At 47.0% G+C, this 20,556-nt stretch overlaps 1 protein-coding gene across 2 annotated transcripts in view; it reads left to right on the forward strand.

Moving 5' to 3' along the window:
• The window catches only part of GOLM2 (golgi membrane protein 2), a 77,028-nt gene that overhangs the window by 34,490 nt on the left and 21,982 nt on the right, over window positions 1–20,556 (forward strand). For both annotated transcript variants that reach the window (XM_073618252.1, XM_073618253.1), the window contains exons 3-8: window positions 6,685–6,787; window positions 6,879–6,963; window positions 8,562–8,688; window positions 9,259–9,363; window positions 9,898–9,993; window positions 15,153–15,287. In XM_073618252.1, the coding sequence (XP_073474353.1) occupies window positions 6,685–6,787; window positions 6,879–6,963; window positions 8,562–8,688; window positions 9,259–9,363; window positions 9,898–9,993; window positions 15,153–15,287 (651 nt within the window). The remainder of the gene's footprint in view (window positions 1–6,684; window positions 6,788–6,878; window positions 6,964–8,561; window positions 8,689–9,258; window positions 9,364–9,897; window positions 9,994–15,152; window positions 15,288–20,556) is intronic.

Genomic DNA, 20,556 nt, shown 5'->3' on the forward strand with positions numbered 1-20,556 from the left:
ATAAACCAGAGCAGGCAAAATGACGTACATGTACTGTGGCTGGTCGGCAAGTGGTTACATTAGTCGGTGTTGATTGACAGAGTGGAGTTCCCCTTTAAAGTTTTCTTTTTGCCGAAATTGCACCTCCTCTGATCAATTCATTACTTGCTACAAAACTGGAGTCACAGCTGCTTATTCCAGAGCATTGTGTTCAATTAGCTGCCATGCCAACACACCAGAAGAGACAACCAATCAGACCATGCCATTTCTTCTGACTGTGTGTCAGAGGTGCGTTAGGTTAGACAATACCATAGACCAGGGGTCTCAAACTCGCGGCCCTCCAGCTGTTACGAAACTACACGTCCCATGAGGCATTGCAAGCCTGACAGTTACAAGCATGACTCCCACAGGCAGAAGCATGATGGGACTTGTAGTTTCGCAACAGCTGGAGGGCTGCAAATTTGAGACCCCTGCCATAGACAATGGATGGCACTGCAACATGCTAACGCATGGAACATGTGTCAACCTATATTGCAGTAATGCATGTTACCACAAAACAAAAATGTGATTGGTTCCTTAGGGCTCGGCTGATCACAGATTGGGGTAAAGGGCAAATCACAGTTGCTCTTTACCACGTGATCAGCTGTCAGCCAATGACAGATGTTCACACGATGTATACAGAAGATGTTTAAAAGAGGAAAGCCAATAACCGGCCCCAACATTGCTAACCAGCTGCTAATCAGTGCTGTCAATCACTGCCTCATCATCAGGGTCACTTATCAGTGCCGCCTATCGGTGCCCATCAATAAAAGAGAAGAATTACCTGTTGGCAAAATTTTATTACAAACTATGAATGTTTGGTTTTTTTTTTTTGGTTTTTTTCTTTTTGGGGGGTTTCACAAATTTTGGACTTTTTTTTTTTTGTTTAGCAAAAAGTGTAAAACCCAGTTGTAATACCACCAAAAGAAAGTTCAATTTGTGTGAAAAAAAAGTACAGGGTACAGCATTGCATGACCGCGCAATTGTGACAGTGCTGAATGCTCAAAATTGGCCTGGGCAGGAAGGGGTGAAAGTGCCCGGTGGGAAAGTGGTTAAAGTAGGGTGCACATGGGGCAGCCAGCCAGCAAGCAAAATAACAGTCTCCAATGTTTAAGCAATTTGTATTGGGTTTATGTTGGATACATTTGCGGATAGATGTAAAGCCGCACTGCCACGTCAAGGCTCCTCCGTACAGTGCGGTTCGGAACTCTCCTCCTCCTCCTCCGTACAGTGCGGTTCGGAACTCTCCTCCTCCTCCTCCGTACAGTGCGGTTCGGAACTCTCCTCCTCCTCCTCCGTACAGTGCGGTTCGGAACTCTCCTCCTCCTCCTCCGTACAGTGCGGTTCGGAACTCTCCTCCTCCTCCTCCGTATAGTGCGGTTCGGAACTCTCCTCCTCCTCCTCCGTATAGTGCGGTTCGGAACTCTCCTCCTCCTCCTCCTCCGTACAGTGCGGTTCGGAACTCTCCTCCTCCTCCTCCTCCTCCGTACAGTGCGGTTCGGAACTCTCCTCCTCCTCCTCCGTACAGTGCGGTTCGGAACTCTCCTCCTCCTCCGTACAGTGCGGTTCGGAACTCTCCTCCTCCTCCTCCGTACAGCGCGGTTCGGAACTCTCCTCCTCCGTACAGTGCGGTTCGGAACTCTCCTCCTCCTCCTCCGTACAGTGCGGTTCGGAACTCTCCTCCTCCTCCTCCGTACAGTGCGGTTCGGAACTCTCCTCCTCCTCCTCCGTACAGTGCGGTTCGGAACTCTCCTCCTCCTCCTCCGTACAGTGCGGTTCGGAACTCTCCTCCTCCTCCTCCGTACAGTGCGGTTCGGAACTCTCCTCCTCCTCCTCCTCCTCCTCCTCCTCCTCCGTACAGTGCGGTTCGGAACTCTCCTCCTCCTCCTCCTCCTCCGTACAGTGCGGTTCGGAACTCTCCTCCTCCTCCTCCGTACAGTGCGGTTCAGAACTCTCCTCCTCCGTACAGTGCGGTTCGGAACTCTCCTCCTCCTCCTCCGTACAGTGCGGTTCGGAACTCTCCTCCTCCTCCTCCTCCTCCTCCGTACAGTGCGGTTCGGAACTCTCCTCCTCCTCCTCCTCCTCCTCCGTACAGTGCGGTTCGGAACTCTCCTCCTCCTCCTCCTCCTCCTCCGTACAGTGCGGTTCGGAACTCTCCTCCTCCTCCTCCTCCTCCGTACAGTGCGGTTCGGAACTCTCCTCCTCCTCCTCCTCCTCCGTACAGTGCGGTTCGGAACTCTCCTCCTCCTCCTCCTCCTCCGTACAGTGCGGTTCGGAACTCTCCTCCTCCTCCTCCTCCTCCGTACAGTGCGGTTCGGAACTCTCCTCCTCCTCCTCCTCCGTACAGTGCGGTTCGGAACTCTCCTCCTCCTCCTCCTCCGTACAGTGCGGTTCGGAACTCTCCTCCTCCTCCTCCGTACAGTGCGGTTCGGAACTCTCCTCCTCCTCCTCCGTACAGTGCGGTTCGGAACTCTCCTCCTCCTCCTCCGTACAGTGCGGTTCGGAACTCTCCTCCTCCTCCTCCTCCTCCTCCGTACAGTGCGGTTCGGAACTCTCCTCCTCCTCCTCCTCCTCCTCCTCCGTACAGTGCGGTTCGGAACTCTCCTCCTCCTCCGTACAATGCGGTTCGGAACTCTCCTCCTCCTCCTCCGTACAGTGCGGTTCGGAACTCTCCTCCTCCTCCTCCGTACAGTGCGGTTCGGAACTCTCCTCCTCCTCCTCCTCCTCCTCCTCCGTACAGTGCGGTTCGGAACTCTCCTCCTCCTCCGTACAGTGCGGTTCGGAACTCTCCTCCTCCTCCTCCTCCTCCTCCTCCTCCTCCTCCTCCTCCTCCTCCTCCTCCTCCTCCTCATCCTCCTCCTCCGTACAGTGCGGTTCGGAACTCTCCTCCTCCTCCTCCGTACAGTGCGGTTCGGAACTCTCCTCCTCCTCCTCCGTACAGTGCGTTTCGGAACTCTCCTCCTCCTCCTCCGTACAGTGCGTTTCGGAACTCTCCTCCTCCTCCTCCGTACAGTGCGGTTCGGAACTCTCCTCCTCCTCCTCCGTACAGTGCGGTTCGGAACTCTCCTCCTCCTCCTCCGTACAGTGCGGTTCGGAACTCTCCTCCTCCTCCTCCTCCTCCTCCTCCGTACAGTGCGGTTCGGAACTCTCCTCCTCCTCCTCCTCCGTACAGTGCGGTTCGGAACTCTCCTCCTCCTCCTCCTCCGTACAGTGCGGTTCGGAACTCTCCTCCTCCTCCTCCTCCTCCGTACAGTGCGGTTCGGAACTCTCCTCCTCCTCCTCCTCCTCCGTACAGTGCGGTTCGGAACTCTCCTCCTCCTCCTCCTCCTCCGTACAGTGCGGTTCGGAACTCTCCTCCTCCTCCTCCTCCGTACAGTGCGGTTCGGAACTCTCCTCCTCCTCCTCCTCCGTACAGTGCGGTTCGGAACTCTCCTCCTCCTCCTCCTCCGTACAGTGCGGTTCGGAACTCTCCTCCTCCTCCGTACAGTGCGGCCTGGAACTCTCCTCCTCCTCCGTACAGTGCGGCCTGGAACTCTCCTCCTCCTCCGTACAGTGCGGCCTGGAACTCTCCTCCTCCTCCTCCGTACAGTGCGGCTCGGAACTCTCCTCCTCCTCCTCCGTACAGTGCGGTTCGGAACTCTCCTCCTCCTCCGTACAGTGCGGTTCGGAACTCTCCTCCTCCTCCGTACAGTGCGGTTCGGAACTCTCCTCCTCCTCCGTACAGTGCGGTTCGGAACTCTCCTCCTCCTCCGTACAGTGCGGTTCGGAACTCTCCTCCTCCTCCTCCTCCGTACAGTGCGGTTCGGAACTCTCCTCCTCCTCCTCCTCCGTACAGTGCGGTTCGGAACTCTCCTCCTCCTCCTCCTCCGTACAGTGCGGTTCGGAACTCTCCTCCTCCTCCTCCGTACAGTGCGGTTCGGAACTCTCCTCCTCCTCCTCCGTACAGTGCGGTTCGGAACTCTCCTCCTCCTCCTCCTCCTCCTCCTCCTCCTCCTCCGTACAGTGCGGTTCGGAACTCTCCTCCTCCTCCTCCTCCTCCTCCTCCTCCTCCTCCGTACAGTGCGGTTCGGAACTCTCCTCCTCCTCCTCCTCCGTACAGTGCGGTTCGGAACTCTCCTCCTCCTCCTCCTCCGTACAGTGCGGTTCGGAACTCTCCTCCTCCTCCTCCTCCTCCGTACAGTGCGGTTCGGAACTCTCCTCCTCCTCCTCCTCCTCCGTACAGTGCGGTTCGGAACTCTCCTCCTCCTCCTCCTCCTCCGTACAGTGCGGTTCGGAACTCTCCTCCTCCTCCTCCTCCTCCGTACAGTGCGGTTCGGAACTCTCCTCCTCCTCCTCCTCCTCCTCCGTACAGTGCGGTTCGGAACTCTCCTCCTCCTCCGTACAGTGCGGTCCATATTTCTTCCCACCATTCATTCCAAACAGTGGTTTTGGTTGCATAGATTTGCATTGTTTGTGAAACCTTCTTCCATTAAAGGCTGTTCCAAATGTACCTGAAAAAATACCAGCCTCTAACCTCCCCTCATAAGCCGGTCCAACACACACCTGAAAAAAATACCAGACTGTAATCTCCCCTCATAGCCAGTTCGATACACATCTGCAAAAAAGACTACCGTCTTCCAACCCCCCCCCCCATAGCCGCTCTGATGCACAACTGCGGGAGAAAGGACTACCTACATCCAACCTTCCCTTATAGGCGGTCTGACGTACACCTGCAGAAAAGATACTGTAGCACTCATGTTGGTGAAGAGAGCTGCTGGTATTGCTTTCTTCGAGACTGGTGCTGATGAGAATCTTTAAAGAGAGTGATGACGTAGAGGACACTCCAGTGATGTTGGCTTGACTTGGAGATCCTTTTCCCTCATGTTCACTAGAATATCATAGTCTGATCCCTCCCCCTCACCACCTAGTTTAACATTTCTTCCAATGTTTTGGCCAACTTCACTCCCAAAAAAGCTGCACCCCTTCCATTTAAGTGCAGTCCGTCCCTGCTATAGAGACGGTAACCGACCCAAAAAGTCAGCCCAGTTCTCCATGAAGCCAAACCCCTCCTCCCTGCACCAGTTCCTCAGCCACTTGGTAAGCTCCTGCTGCCTATCTGGTGTGGCTCGAGGTACAGGCAGTATTTCTGAAAATACTGCCTTGGAGGTCCTTTTCTTCAATATAGCTCCTAAAGTCCCTGAAATCATTTTGTAGGGCTCTCCATCTTCCTCTAACTTTGTCATTAGTACCGATATGTACCATGACAGCTGAGTCCTCCCCAGCCCCATCCAACAATCTGTCCATGCAATCTACAATGTCCCGAACCCAAGCACCCGGTAAACGACATACTGTTCGGCTATAACGGTCTTTGTGACAGATTGCCCTCTCTGTCCCTCTAATAAACAAATCCCCTACCACCAGTAATTGTCTAACCTTTTCTGTAAGTTTGCCCCCATCTTCACTGGAGATGTTTCCATGACTTCCCTGGTATTGTGGTGGGATCTCGGTGCGAACGCCGCGTTGTGGTGGGATCTCGGTGCGAACGCCGCATTGTGGTGGGATCTCGGTGCGAACGCCGCGTTGTGGTGGGATCTCGGTGCGAACGCCGCGTTGTGGTGGGATCTGTGGACGGGTGGCCCGTGCAGGCAAAGCGCCGCACTGTATGGTATGGTATGTCACTGCCTGCTAGGGTACACATGTATGCCTCCCGCCGACACCCATTGCGATTGTACACAGTGGGAATCTGTCAGCAGATTCTGGCCAATGGATCATGGCCCGGACTTGCTGATCAGCTGTGTCCAATCGCAGCCTAGAGCTCTGTGCTGACAGTCAACAAAGGGCTTTGTACAGAAGAAATTATGTCATTGTTTGTTCTCCCAAAGCAGGGAGTAGAAACAAAGATCTTGAGTAAAAACCAGCTTATAATACACACGTTTCACATTGTTAGGCGCACATTTAACCCTTTGATTGCCCCTAGATGTTAAAACCTTCCAGGACAGTCTCACTAGTGCAGTGACAGTGTATATTATTAGCACTGATCACTGTATTAGTGTCACTGGTGATGTCAGTCCCCCCCCCCCCCCCCAGCATCAGTTAGTGTCAGATTGTCCGCCGCACTATCGAAGACCCATTACAAGTCGCTGATCACTGCACTAACTAGTACTTGGATTGCAAGGACAGGTACTGATGTCAATGTTTAATACATATGTAAAGTGCTGCGTAAATTGTTGGCGCTATATAAGTGCATGTAATAATAAAAAATAAAAAAAATTCCAGTCTTTATCACACAAACCAATTAATATACCATTATTGGATTTTTTTTAACAAATACATGTAGCAGAATAAAATCTAGCCAAAATTTATTAAGACATTTTAGTGGTTTTTTTTTTTTTTTTTTTTTTTTATAATTTTCAGTCTCTTTTGTTTTATGTAATAAAAAACCCAATTGTGATCAAATGCTTCCAAAAGAGAACTCTATATTTTGTGTAACAAAATTTATGTAAATTAAATTTGTGTACAGCGTTGCATGACTGTTGCAATTGTCAGTTTAAAGTAGCGCAGTCCTGAACTGCATAAAATGCCCCGGTCATGAAAGGGGTAAGAACTTCCAGAGGTCAAGTGAAAACACAGCGCTGGCTACGTTGGCCTCCACCACTGAGGAGTCATCTGTATTTTTGTTTTTTGCAGAACAATTAAATGAACTGCGTCAGGAATTCCTGCGGCAGGAGGATCAGCTGCACGAGTACAAGAACAATTACACCTTGCTGCAGAAATCACAGAAGGAAGAGAGGTCGGGATTTAATCTTTTATGAGCTGTTTGCATTTGGCAAGGTTATTTTGTGCTGCACTGAATCCAGTAATCTTCTGATTTTTACATTTAGTCAACAGTGTACCAAACAGCTGGCTGATCAGAAGCGTGAATATGAAGAGAGCATTAGGAAGCTGCAGCTGGCAAGCAAAGATAAGGTGAGCCAGATTCTGAAATGTATGTCCAAAGAGTGCAGTGCTGGTGTGTCTCCGGCAGAAATATCATCCTATAGTATACATCAAGCCAGGTATATATATATATATATATATATATATATATATATATATATATATATATATATATATATATATATATATATATATATATATAAATATAATTTTTTTTTTTTTTTTTTTTGTCTAGTGGTTCTAAAGCTTTTTTTTTTTTTTTTTATTTGTCGAACTATAGGCAAAATGTTATTTATTTATTTATTTTTCATTGTGGATGGAGCGGGGGGGGTTTATAGCCCCTGTCAGATGTTTTTTCGCCACCACCATTGGCTATTTCCTTTCACTTCCTGTCTCATAGCCAAACAGAAAGTGAGGGGAAATCCCTGCAAAATAAGGTCCCCATTGGGAAGATTTCCTTCTCTACTATCCAAGTTTTGCCTTTAGTTATATTTTAATGCATTCCATGGTTGTAAAGATTAAACCTTCTTTTTTTTTTTTTTTTTTTTTTTTTTACCTTCATGCATTGCTTGCATGAAAGTAAAAAATGTTTAGGCATCAGCCATAATGCATTCCCTGCATTAAGGTAAAAAACATTTTGTCACATGATCGGAAAGGTCCATGATCGTTGGTATGCATCGGGAGCTTTCCGTTATTTTCCAGCTACCGTGCTGGCAGTGGTTTACATGGGGTCGCATATATGAAGGCCCGCAGGCCGAGAGGCTGCATATTTGTATGTTTTGAAATTTTGAAAAAAAAACAATATTTTGTACTTTTTTTTGCTATAATATCCCCATTTTTTTTAAAAAAAAAAGCTTATTCTCAGTTTAGGCCGATATGTATTCTAAATATTTTTGGTAATAAAAATCGCAATAAGCGTCTATTAATTGGTTTGCGCAAAAGTTATAGCGTCTACAAAATAGGGGATATATTTAAAGCATTTTTTTTTTTTTTTTTTGGGACTGCAACATTGCGGCGGACACATCGGACACTTTTTTGGGACCGTTGGCATTTACTGTATACAGTGATCAGTGCTAAAAAATTGTGCTGATTACTGTATAAATGTCACTGGCAGGTAACGGGTTAACACTAGGGGGCGATCAAGGGGTTAATTGTGTTCCCTCGTGTGTGTTCTAACTGAACGAGGGCTGGGACTGTCTAGGGGAGATGACAGATCGCTGTTCATACTGTGTATGAACAGACGATCTCTCTCTTCTCCCCTCAGAGTACCGGGATCTGTGTGTTTACACAGATGCAGCCTTGCCAGTGCCTGTCGGATGCAGCCTGCCTGTGCCCAGATCAGAGCGGCGATCTCTGTGTCACGGAGCTGGATTTGAATTTCCCGGCCAGCTAACGCCTAAGCAGTTGCGACAGTTTTGGTTTTACATAAGCTGACCATTATATAAGCACCCCTGTCAGTGGCGAGTGGGTTTGTCTCATTCCTCTGATACTTTTGCTGGACAGCCTGGTCTGATTCGAATTGAGGACCCCTAGTGCTGTAAGGCGGGAAGTGCTGACCATTAAGCCACTTACTATAGAGTGAGGAACATTATTCCTGTTTTTAATAAAGCTTTACTTGTTTTGTATAGGAGGTACCACCTAAAACTGCACTTGCAGGAGAGGATGGGGCGGCTGACAATAAGGTGAACCCTGCAGACCCTGAAGTGAAAGACGTACATGTAGAAGACCCCAGTAACCGTGTGCATTACGATAAAGGTAAGCTTCTTGGACTCTGGGTGATGTGGGTCATCGTTTTTATCCTGAGTGATGCCTGGAGCAAGCACTGTTTTGGAAAATTTCTCCCCCCCGGTGAACCAGTTTAATATTCATACTCACATATCTCTATGCCTTGGTCTCTGGCACTAGTAAGAAATTGCCTCCTGTCTTATTTGGTGATTCTTTGGTGATCATCTGGGAGTTCTCCATGTGGAGACAAATTTTTGTTGACAAGTGAGGGGCTGTTCCTTTCAACTACCCCCAAGTGTGTCTGACGAAGCAAAATAGCGAAACGCGTTGATGCGCACCGCTGTTCATTTGGTGTCAACCTTCTTGTTTACACTAGATATTTACGATTATCATATGTCTATCGTATGTTTTTAATTCTTTTTCTACTTCGCCTGTTTGATATGAATCATTGTTAATAAAATATATATTTTTTACTATATTTTTGTCCATCTTGCCTGAAAAGTCTGAATTAGGGCCTTGTGGCCCTTTATCCCCCCTCTCTCTCAAATTCAAGTAAATTGCATAAATAATCTTATTAACATATACTAACTTATTCTGTAGAGGCTGCAAAGGGTGATGGTGGAGGAGGAGTCGGTGGTGGTGGTGATGCAGGAATGCCAGAAATTGAGGACAGTGAGCCGGCCAAACCAAACCTTGTCCCAACTGGTGAGTCTGTGGGAAATATTTGTGACCTTCTAGTAGGGCTGGGAAAAAAATCGATTTAAATCTTGAATCGAGTTGAGAGGTCAAATCGATTCAAAATTTAAGCAAATCGATTTTTTTTTTTTAGATTTTATTTTATTTTTTTTTTTCACTGCCCCGGTCCCGAGGCGCTGCGGGCGTGAGTTTTTAGGCGAGGCTGCAGCTTCGGCCTAGTCCGCGGCTACGGCCGGACGCTGCGGACTAGGCCGAAGCCACGGCTTCGCCTAAAAACTCATGCCCGCTGCGCCTCCAGAACGGCGCTGACACCGGGCCTGAAGAGCTGCGGACAAGGAGTTTTTAGGTGAGGCCGCGGCTTCGGCCTAGTCCGCCTCACCTAAAAGCTCATGCCCGCAGCGCCTCAGGACCGGCGCGGTTTCCAAAGGTAAAAAAAAAACTCGTGAATCAAGTTTTTTTTTTTTTTTTTAAGAGAATCTCCCAGCCCTACCTTCTAGTTCCTTGCTCTCTCGGTCATTAACACCTCTCATCTCTCTTACTTAGCTGTGAAAAGGGTGGAGGTTGGTGCTCTTCCACATGACGCCGAGGAGTCCGAGAAACGACCTACCTTGCAGCCTGATTCCGTAACTAATGCACAAGGTACGCTATAATATCCTTTCCATGTACAGCTTAGTGGGTAGGGATGTGCTCAGCTGTGCTCGGAGTCTGGACCCGCCTAGGCGATCAGGCCAGGAAGCTGTCGCTGCAGACAGCCGATCGGAAGCAGCGGAGGCATTCCCCCATCTCGCAGTTGTCATATACAAGGGGTGTGTATATGTGCGCATGCAGGGCAGGGAATGCCTCCGCTGCTTATGATTGTCCACAGTGATCGATCAGGTGCCTGAGCTCAACCCTGCTGGTGAGCTTTGATGATGCTGCTTAAATGCAGGACACAGCTAAAAGAAAGTAAAAGGGGCTGTATAGTATTTTTTTTTTTTTTTTCATATATAAAAATCAAAATAGGAAAAAGGTAATTTGAAATGAAGACTATAGTGTTCCCAACATATCATCGTATTGGAGGACATGACAGAGACTCAGCTAATTACCATCTCATACAAAGCAGTGCACACAGGCCCATTCGTTTTTTGTATAGAGAAAAAGCTCTTGCTTTCAGTATAGGAAAGTGATCTTTATTGTAAAAAAAAGTTAAATGGCAACTATACCCAATATCAGAATTTCATTTTTTGAGTGGATTGAATTACTTGATCCTTTTATCTCTCAGACCCATTATTGATATTCCTCTGCAGAAATGTTATGATGTTTACCTCTTTGTGCCGCTGCCTTTAAGCGGCCTTTCCTGGGAGGCGATCATTCCGATCATGTAACTGCTATGATTGGCAGTCATAGTGGTCACATGATCGGAAAGCTCCCGATTTTACAAGTATGCATTGGGAACTTTCCAATACTCCTTCCCTTTTAATTTGCTGTAAGCGCACTCTCAGCACACTAAAGTGTTTACCTAGGGCCACACGACCGCTCAGCGCTAAAGCCCACCCACCGAGAGGCTGCATATTTAAGGCCAGGTCGGCAGGAAGTGGGTAACTTGCCATAGGATACTGTAATACCACTATTGGGTGGAAATTACCAAGTACCACTTCCCACCCAGCCTATTGTCAAATGATGGCTGGGCGGGGACGTTCGCCGTTCCGGGTGGATGTCATATGACGTCTTCCTGGAATGCACCTCACACGCGGCTGTGTGGCTGCGCCTACGGAATGTAAACATCCCGTGTGATAGCAATAGGAATGTGACAGGTACTCTTTTTATAGAGAGATCAGGGGTCTATAAGACTCAAAATCCTTCCTCTGCACTTAAATGCATTCAAAACACTAAGATCGGCTTTTTTGAAAAATTTAAAATTGGCGCCATTTATGTCATGTCATCGCGTTCAGGGTTACCATCGCAAACAGCCGAGCAAAGCCGATCCCGGCTTTGCTTGGCTGTTTGGCCAGCCAGTTGTCAGGTCTACCAGTGGGATGGGAGAGCCCTACCAAGCTGTGGGGGGGAGAAGGGGACGTCCCCTCCTGTTGCTTGTAATAGCAAGCGAGTGGCTGGTAAGAGAGCTGGCCGCCGGCTCTAAAAAAATTTTACCGGGGTGGTGCCTGTAGCTGCACCCATCATCCTGGTACAACCACCGAAATTCCAGAGATGTACGGGTACATCACTGGAAGGGAAGTGGTTAAGGAGGACACTCGCAGCCTTGAGTCCCTACCTTCCTCAGTCTTCTTGCCCCCTCAGATGTATTCCCCCCCCCCACAAAATTGCAATTTTGCTGACTCTAACCGCACAGGCTATTGGTGTATCTACACGTCCTTCGCCTCCAGAATCATTATCTGCTCTGTCTGCAGTTTTTTAGTGGCCTCTGAGCCTTCTGATGAGAAGGCTCAAACTGGTGAATTCTCAAAAACCCTTTGCCGTGTGATATTGTTCCTGAAGAGTCAAAAGCAGCCACCATAGCTCCCAGGCTTAGAGAGATCCTTTTTGGTTCTTATTGATGACGTACGTGTCAACATAAAACAGCCGGTAACTCCTGCTGGCGCTGTGACTAGACTGGGATCCCTTTGTGGGCCCAAAGACTTCAAGATACTTTTCTGATTTGCACCCAACTCCAAGACCTCCCTTACGGAGACTGGAAAAAATCCTGGTAGGCCATCAATAACGTTCAACGTTTTGTAGCCCAACATCTATTTGAGGAAGCTTTGCTGGCTGCCCCTACGCAACTGATGTAGACAGATTAGTGGATGTCTCCAGTCTTGGCTCCTGAACGAGTCTCCTGTCAGAGAACATGTGGAGAATTCTTTGATTGAAATGTGCATTTAAAAACAAATATCTTCTACACATGATCGTTTGAGAGTGGATTTTGCTTTAGAGCTGCATTGGACACTATTTAAAGTGGAGGGCCACCCTGAAAAAAAAAAATCACCAAAAAAATAAAAACATTTGAAAGAAAATTTTTTTTTTAAACTTACCTAAACCCTTGTTGCTAGGCAGTCTTCTCTTCCTAATCTGCCTTTTTCTCTTCCGCGGCGTGTTCTGCTCCTCGGTGAGCAGCCCCATTGTCTTCTGGGAACTGTGTGTGTTCCCAGAGCACCACGGGGCCATTCACAGAGCACCGCGCCGCAGGAAACTGGCAGTGAAGCCTCAAGGCTCCACTGCCTGTTTCCCTTAGGATGGCGGTTCCCGGGACCTGAGAGCCGAGGGACGGGTCGGCCTCAGGCGGCCGACATCATGGGCAACCAGGACAGGTAAGTACTTTAAAGTCAGCAGCTACAGTGTTAGTAGCTGCTGACTTAATTTTTTTTTAAGGATGGATTCCCGCTTTAAGGATGTCATTAGGGGAAAGTGTGCTCCTCTACATCAGCAAAAGATGCTTAGGTCTCAATCTCGGAAAAGTCACCACCCCTTTCTTGAGGCCAAGAAGAGTTCCTTTTGATACTTTCAGGCTGCAACCTCTAAGCCAGGATGCCAGTTCAGCTGCTGACCATGGGCCTCTAAATTCCCCAAATCCTCTTCGGAATAGGACCCCCCCCCCCCCGCTTTCTATAGCGGATAGATGTCTCTTACTCGTTATAGACCACTTGGCCTCCAGGTGCACAGATCCTCTAAGGCAGGGATATGCAATTAGTGGACCTCCAGCTGTTGCAGAACTACAAGTCCCATGAGGCACAGCAAGACTCTAAAAACCACAAGCATGACACCTAGAGGCAGAGGCATGATGGGACTTGTAGTTTTGCAACAGCTGGAGGTCTGCTAATTGCATATCCCTGCTCTAAGGAATCAGCGGTTGCTCTGGTGCTGCTGGGGTGCTTTTCTGCCCTGAAACTCCATCTTTGTCTGCTGTGTAGGGTTGGTATGGAAAGCATACTGGTGATCCTCATGACTGCGGACTGGGCCAGATGGGATGCAGTACTCTGATCTGATCAGACTCTTGACACTCTATGGTGCCTTCCAGATCGCTTTTTTCTCCACAAAGCTTTCTTTTGGTGGTATTTGGTCTGCAGTTTTTTGTTTGGTTTTTTTTGTTTTTTTTTTTTGCACTATTAACAAAAAAAAAAACTTTGAAAAAAACAATATTTTTTTGCTTTCTGCTATAAAACATATCCAATAAAAAAAAAAAAAAAAAAAATCTAATTTCTTCATGTATTCTGCTACATGTTTTCAGTAAAAAAAAAAATCCCAATAAGCGTATATTGATTGGTTTGTGCAAAAGCTTAAGCATCCACAAACCTATGGGACTTTTTTCTTATTTTATTTTTTTTTTTACCAGTAATGGCTGTGATCAGTGACTTAAAGCAGGACTCCGATATTGCGGTAGACAGTCGGACACTAACTGTCACTTTTTGGGGAAAAGTGACACTAAAACAGTGATCAGTACTAAAAATATACACTGTCACTCTACTAATGACATTGGCTGGAAAGGGGTTTACATCAGGGGCTATCAATGGGTTAATGGTGTGCCTAGCAAGTTTGGGAGGTGCTTTTACTAGGGGAAGACATGGATCAATGTCTCTGCTTTGTAGGAAAGCAGGATCCATGCCTTCCCTCCCTGTCAGAACAGCAATCTGCCTTGTTTACATAGGCAGACCACCGTTCTGCCACTCTGCTAGATCATCAGCGGGTGCCGGCAGACATCAAGTTGTGGTACCCGCCGCTGGGATCCCGTTTTGGGTGTGATCACAACGGGAGAGAGCCGCCGGCTGCGTGTAAGTGCGCCCCCTACCTGGAAGGGCCGGATCAAGTACAGAATATATACATGATCCTGCTCACAGGTGGCTCCCTGTAGCAGTAAAACTGCTATGGGGCAGACCTGAAGTGGTTAATGATTTAAAAAAAAAAATTAATTTGTGTACAGTGTTGCATGACCGCACAATTACCAGTTAACCACTTCTGGACCGCCGCACGCCGATATACGTCCTCACTTTGAGGACGGATATTGTTGTTATGGCAGCAGCTAGGCTGCCTTAACCCCGGTATCGCCGTGTTGGGCCGGCGATCCGGTACAAGATAAAAGTTGTCTCTGCGGCGGATTCGCCACGAGATCACTTTTATCGGCGGCGGGAGAGGAGCCCCCCTCCCACCGCTTACCGGTGCCCTCCGCCACTTACCGGAGCCGTCGGCAGCGGCGGAGGCAATCGGATCCTTCCCGTGGCTGTGCATGGGGACGAGTGAGGAGGAAGATGGCTCTTAAAGGACCCTTTGTTTGTTTTTTGTTTTTTTGGTTTTTTTATTACATTTTAGTGTAAATGTGAGATGTGAGATCTTTTTGACCCCCAGAGCTCATATAAGAGGACCTGTCATGCTTTTTTTGCTATTACAAGGGATGTTTACATTCCTTGTAATAGGAATAAAAGTGACACAATTTTTTATGTCCTTTATGTTTTTTACCTCCTCTAACGCAAAACATGCAACCTGTAGAATTTTTTAAAATGTCGCCTATGGAGATTTTTAAGGGTAAAAGTTTGTCGCTATTCCACGAGCGGGCGCAACTTTGAAGCGTGATATGTTGGGTATCAATTTACTCGGCGTAACATTATCTTTCACAATATAAAAAAAAAAAAAAAAATTGGGCTAACTTTACTGTTGTCATATTTTTTATTTTAAAAAATTGTTTGCTTTTTTTTGTGTAGTGGCGGCAGTTTGCACAGTGTTTTGTAAAGTAACTGTACGGCCTGCTTTTTATACAATTCAATACACGAGGATTAGGAGGTCCTGCCTGTGAGAACTTCCAGTGATGTGTTATTTCTCATCTTCTTCTCTAGTGAAGTACCTACCTCCTGGTGCCATTAAAGAGCAGGATCCTCCATTAGAAGACAACGCCCTGCATTTGGGGCCTCTACCTGGGAAACCAATCCCCAAAGACCCGAAGTCTCTGATCTTTCCTAACCTAAAGCAAAGTAAGACTACCTTGTCTCATTATGAAAAAATGACATACATTTTATAACTAATCATTCAGAACGGACTTATGGAATCGGTCGTAACCGACAACTGTCATCGATGTTGTCAGTGAAAATACGGCTGCTCCTCTATTGGCGGAGGCTCATTGCCTATCTACGTAATGGGTGAAAACCTATTCCCACATAACACATGGCACTCCACTTCCCTCAATCAGAGGGTTTTGGGAGTATTCACCAATGTGTGAATGTCGTGTTTAACATGTGCAGCCTTTGAGATTAAACTTGTAAAGATTTTTTTTTTACCTTGCACTGATCCATGTACTCCGTACCCAGAGCTACTACCACATACTGATGCATATCAGGTCTGACATGTGTCCTTTTATGCATGTCTGCACCTCTGAGTATGCATATATCTTCAATCGTGATCCTATAGAGCAGGTCTCTCCAAACTTTCTATGCAAAGGGCCACTTAAAGTGTTACTAAACCCAGGACCCTGGAGTCTCTATATGTGGGTCTCCCCAGGAGCCTGGAGTCACTATATGTGGGTCTCCCCAGGAGCCTGGAGTCACTATATGTGCTCTCCCCAGGAGCCTGGAGTCACTATATGTGCTCTCCCCAGGAGCCTGGAGTCACTATATGTGCTCTCCCCAGGAGCCTGGAGTCACTATATGTGCTCTCCCCAGGAGCCTGCAGTCACTATATGTGCTCTCCCCAGGAGCCTGGAGTCACTATATGTGCTCTCCCCAGGAGCCTGGAGTCACTATATGTGCTCTCCCCAGGAGCCTGGAGTCACTATATGTGGTCTCCCCAGGAGCCTGGAGTCACTATATGTGCTCTCCCCAGGAGCCTGGAGTCACTATATGTGCTCTCCCCAGGAGCCTGGAGTCACTATATGTGCTCTCCCCAGGAGCCTGCAGTCACTATATGTGCTCTCCCCAGGAGCCTGGAGTCACTATATGTGCTCTCCCCAGGAGCCTGCAGTCACTATATGTGCTCTCCCCAGGAGCCTGCAGTCACTATATGTGCTCTCCCCAGGAGCCTGCAGTCACTATATGTGGGTCTCCCCAGGAGCCTGCAGTCACTATACAGTGGCTTGCGAAAGTATTCGGCCCCCTTGAACTTTTGAACCTTTTGCCACATTTCAGGCTTCAAACATAAAGATATAAAATTTTAATTTTTTGTGAAGAATCACCAACAAGTGGGACACAATTGTGAAGTGGAACGAAATCTATTGGATATTTTAAACTTTTTTAACAATTAAAAAACTGAAAAGTGGTGCGTGCAAAATTATTCGGCCCCTTTACTTTCAGTGCAGCAAACTCACTCCAGAAGTTCAGCGAGGATCTCTGAATGATCCAATGTTGTCCTAAATGACTGATGGTGATAAATAGAATCCACCTGTGTGTAATCAAGTCTCTGTATAAATGCACCTGCTCTGTGATAGTCTCAGGGTTCTGTTGAAAGCGCAGAGAGCATCATGAAGACCAAGGAACACACCAGGCAGGTCCGTAATACTGTTGTGGAGAAGTTTAAAGCCGGATTTGGATACAAAAAGATTTCCCAAGCTTTAAACATCCCAAGGAGCACTGTGCAAGCCATCATTTTGAAATGGAAGGAGTATCAGACCACTGCAAATCTACCAAGACCTGGCTGTCCCTCTAAACTTTCAGCTCAGACAAGGAGAAGACTGATCAGAGGTGCAGCCAAGAGGCCCATGATCACTCTGGATGAACTGCAGAGAACTACAACTGAGGTGGGAGAGTCTGTCCATAGGACAACAATCAGTCGTACACTGCACAAATCTGCCCTTTATGGAAGAGTGGCAAGAAGAAAGCCATTTCTCAAAGATATCCATAAAAAGTCTTGTCTAAAGTTTGCCACAAGCCACCTGGGAGACACACCAAACATGTGGAAGAAGGTGCTCTGGTCCAATGAAACCAAAATCGAACTTTTTGGCCACAATGCAAAACGATATGTTTGGCGTAAAAGCAACACAGCTCATCACACTCAACCCACCATCTCCACTGTCAAACATGGTGGTGGCAGCATCATGGTTTGGGCCTGCTTTTCTTCAGCAGGGACAGGGAAGATGGTTAAAATTGAGGGGAAGATGGATGCAGCCAAATACAGGACCATTCTGGATGAAAACCTGTGGGAGTCTGCAAAAGACCTGAAACTGGGACGGAGATTTATCTTCCAACAAGACAATGATCCCAAACATACAGCAAAATCTACAAAGGAATGGTTCACAAATAAACGTATCCAGTTGTTAGAATGGCCAAATCAAAGTCCAGACCTGAATCCAATCGAGAATCTGTGGAAAGAGCTGAAAACTGCTGTTTACAAACGCTCTCCATCCAACCTCACTGAGCTCGAGCTGTTTTGCAAGGAAGAATGGGCAAGAATTTCAGTCTCTCGATGTGCAAAACTGATAGAGACATACCCCAAGCGACTTGCAGCTGTAATCGCAGCAAAAGGTGGCTCTACAAAGTATTAACGAAAGGGGACGAATAATTTTGCACACCCCACTTTTCATTTTTTTAGTAGTTAAAAAAGTTTCAAAAATCCAAAAGATTTCGTTCCACTTTACAATTGTGTCCCACTTGTTGGTGATTCTTCACAAAAAATAAAAATGTTATATCTTTATGTTTGAAGCCTGAAATGTGGCAAAAGGTTCGCAAGCCACTGTATGTGCTCTCCACAGGACCCTGGAGCCACTCTATGTGGGTCTCGCCAGGAGCCTGGAGTCACTCTATGTGGGTCTCGCCAGGAGCCTGGAGTCACTCTATGTGGGTCTCGCCAGGAGCCTGGAGTCACTCTATGTGGGTCTCGCCAGGAGCCTGGAGTCACTCTATGTGGGTCTCGCCAGGAGCCTGGAGTCACTCTATGTGGGTCTCCCCAGGAGCCTGGAGTCACTCTATGTGGGTCTCCCCAGGAGCCTGGAGTCACTCTATGTGGGTCTCGCCAGGATCCTGGAGTCACTCTATGTGGGTCTCCCCAGGAGCCTGGAGTCACTCTATGTGGGTCTCCCCAGGAGCCTGGAGTCACTCTATGTGGGTCTCCCCAGGAGCCTGGAGTCACTCTATGTGGGTCTCCCCAGGAGCCTGGAGTCACTATATGTGGGTCTCCCACAGTACACAGAACATGGAAATGCAATTGTATTAGTAAATAAACTGCCAAATACTTTTTCTCATCAGCAGTACATAGCAGTCTTGTGACTTCTATTGTTTTTTGGTTGAAGCTTGTAGGCAAGGTTTTCGTTCTCCTCTGACTGTCCTATGAGGCTACATGACCCCTGACCCTCTGGACAGCACTGATTGGCCCTGTGCTGATCACATGCACCCACCAGAAAAAAAACCTCTAGCAATACACACCAAACTGAGCAAAGTGCAGAGTGCCCCCAAAGCTCTGTACTATCAGATGGATTGGGGACAATGAAAGAAGGGGGGGGATCAAACAGCCTTTTTATACAATGCGGAGGATTAACCCCTAAGGTTCCACAGCACATATAACAGGCAAGCTTTACTGCATATACAGACTGATTTTACTGTTGTGGATTAAAGGGGTTGTAAGCCCTCTTGTTTTTTCACCTTAATGCATTCTATAAATTAAAGTGGTTGTAAACCCACATGGGAAAAAAATAAAAGACCTGCAAGACAAAGGCATAATGAGCTAGTATGCATAGCTTACTAGCTCATTATGTAATAATCACCTGAGATCGAAGCCCCCGCTGTGGTGCCTGTACTCAGCACCGGCCGGCGTAATTTCTCCCTGGAGTTACTTCCGGGTATAGCGGCTCCGGCGCTGTGATTGGCTGGAGCCGCGATGATGTCACTCCTGCGCATGCACGCGGGAGCTGCCGGTAACGGCACATTCACTGAAGCAAACGGCACGTACGTGCCATTGCTTCAGTGCCGATGTGGGCACATGCAGATACAGGGGATATCTCCTAAACCGTGCAGATTTATGAGATATCCGGGGTAGCTACAGGTAAGCCTAAGACCACTTTCACACTGAGGTGCTTTTTCAGGCGCTTTCACGCTAAAAACAGCGCCTAAAAAGCTCATGAAAACTTATTTCTATTAAAATCAATGAATACTTTCACACTTGGGCAGTGCGCTGGCAGGGCTGTGAAAAACGCCCCTCTCTATTGAAATGAATGGAAAGCTCTTCAAAAGCGCCTGAAAAGCTCTTCAAAAGCGCTCAGTGTTTTTACTGGCAGTTTAGAAGCGCCTCAGTGTGAAAGTGGCCTTATTGTAGCAAAAGGTGGATTGTAAGGGTTTACAATCACTTTAAGGTGCATCACTCCTGCGCCACACTGTGTACGTCTATTGACACACACACAGTGCAGTTCAGCTCCGCGCCCCCCAGTCCCGGAGTCCAATGAGGAGGGGGAGAGAGAAAGCTGTGATGCTGCTCTCGGGCACAGCGCTAGACCAAAAAAAAAAAAATCTCAAGGTAAGTATTTGGGGGGGGGGCTTTGAGATATGTACACATTCTGGTTTGTAACCGATTTTTTTCAAAATTACTTCTGTAATTTTGTTTACTTTTATAATAAAAAGAATTTGGGGTGGAGGGAGCTGTAAATAAAAGGTTTTTTTTACCTTTAATGCACTAAGGTGTATATCTATCTATAGATAGATAGATAGATAGATAGATAGATAGATAGATAGATAGATAGATAGATAGATAGATAGATATATATATATATCTATATCTAGATATCGATATCGATATCGATATCTATATCTATATATATATATCATTATTAATAATAATATTATTTTATATATATCATACTTATTAATATTCATCTCATTATTATTAGTAATAATATTATTTATATATATATATATATATATATATATATATATATATATATATATATATATATATATATATATATAATTATTATACACACACAGTAAAGGAAATGCGGCCTTGCCTGGGCGAGTGAATTGGGAAAACCGAGAGGCAGACAAAGAACTCTTCTGATAGCTTTACATCACCACCTGCTGGCCTGATTTGGTAGTACAACGTGATTCAAAACGGATGGTGCAAACCTAACGCTGATTTATTCATAACGAAATGAACAGGCTGAGTGGGTGACTCTGCCCGACACACACAAAAGCCAAGGTGTCGTTTGCTCAGACCTTCACTGTGCATAAAGAAAACACCCGCCGTTTGTTGTTCCTTCACCACATAAGGAGATTGCAAACTCACCGCAATGTTATGCTGATCAAGGATAGCACAGCAATATACACTGTT

Source organism: Aquarana catesbeiana, linkage group LG03 (genome assembly GCF_042186555.1).
Source record: "Aquarana catesbeiana isolate 2022-GZ linkage group LG03, ASM4218655v1, whole genome shotgun sequence".
NCBI classification, from domain to species: Eukaryota; Metazoa; Chordata; class Amphibia; order Anura; family Ranidae; genus Aquarana; species Aquarana catesbeiana.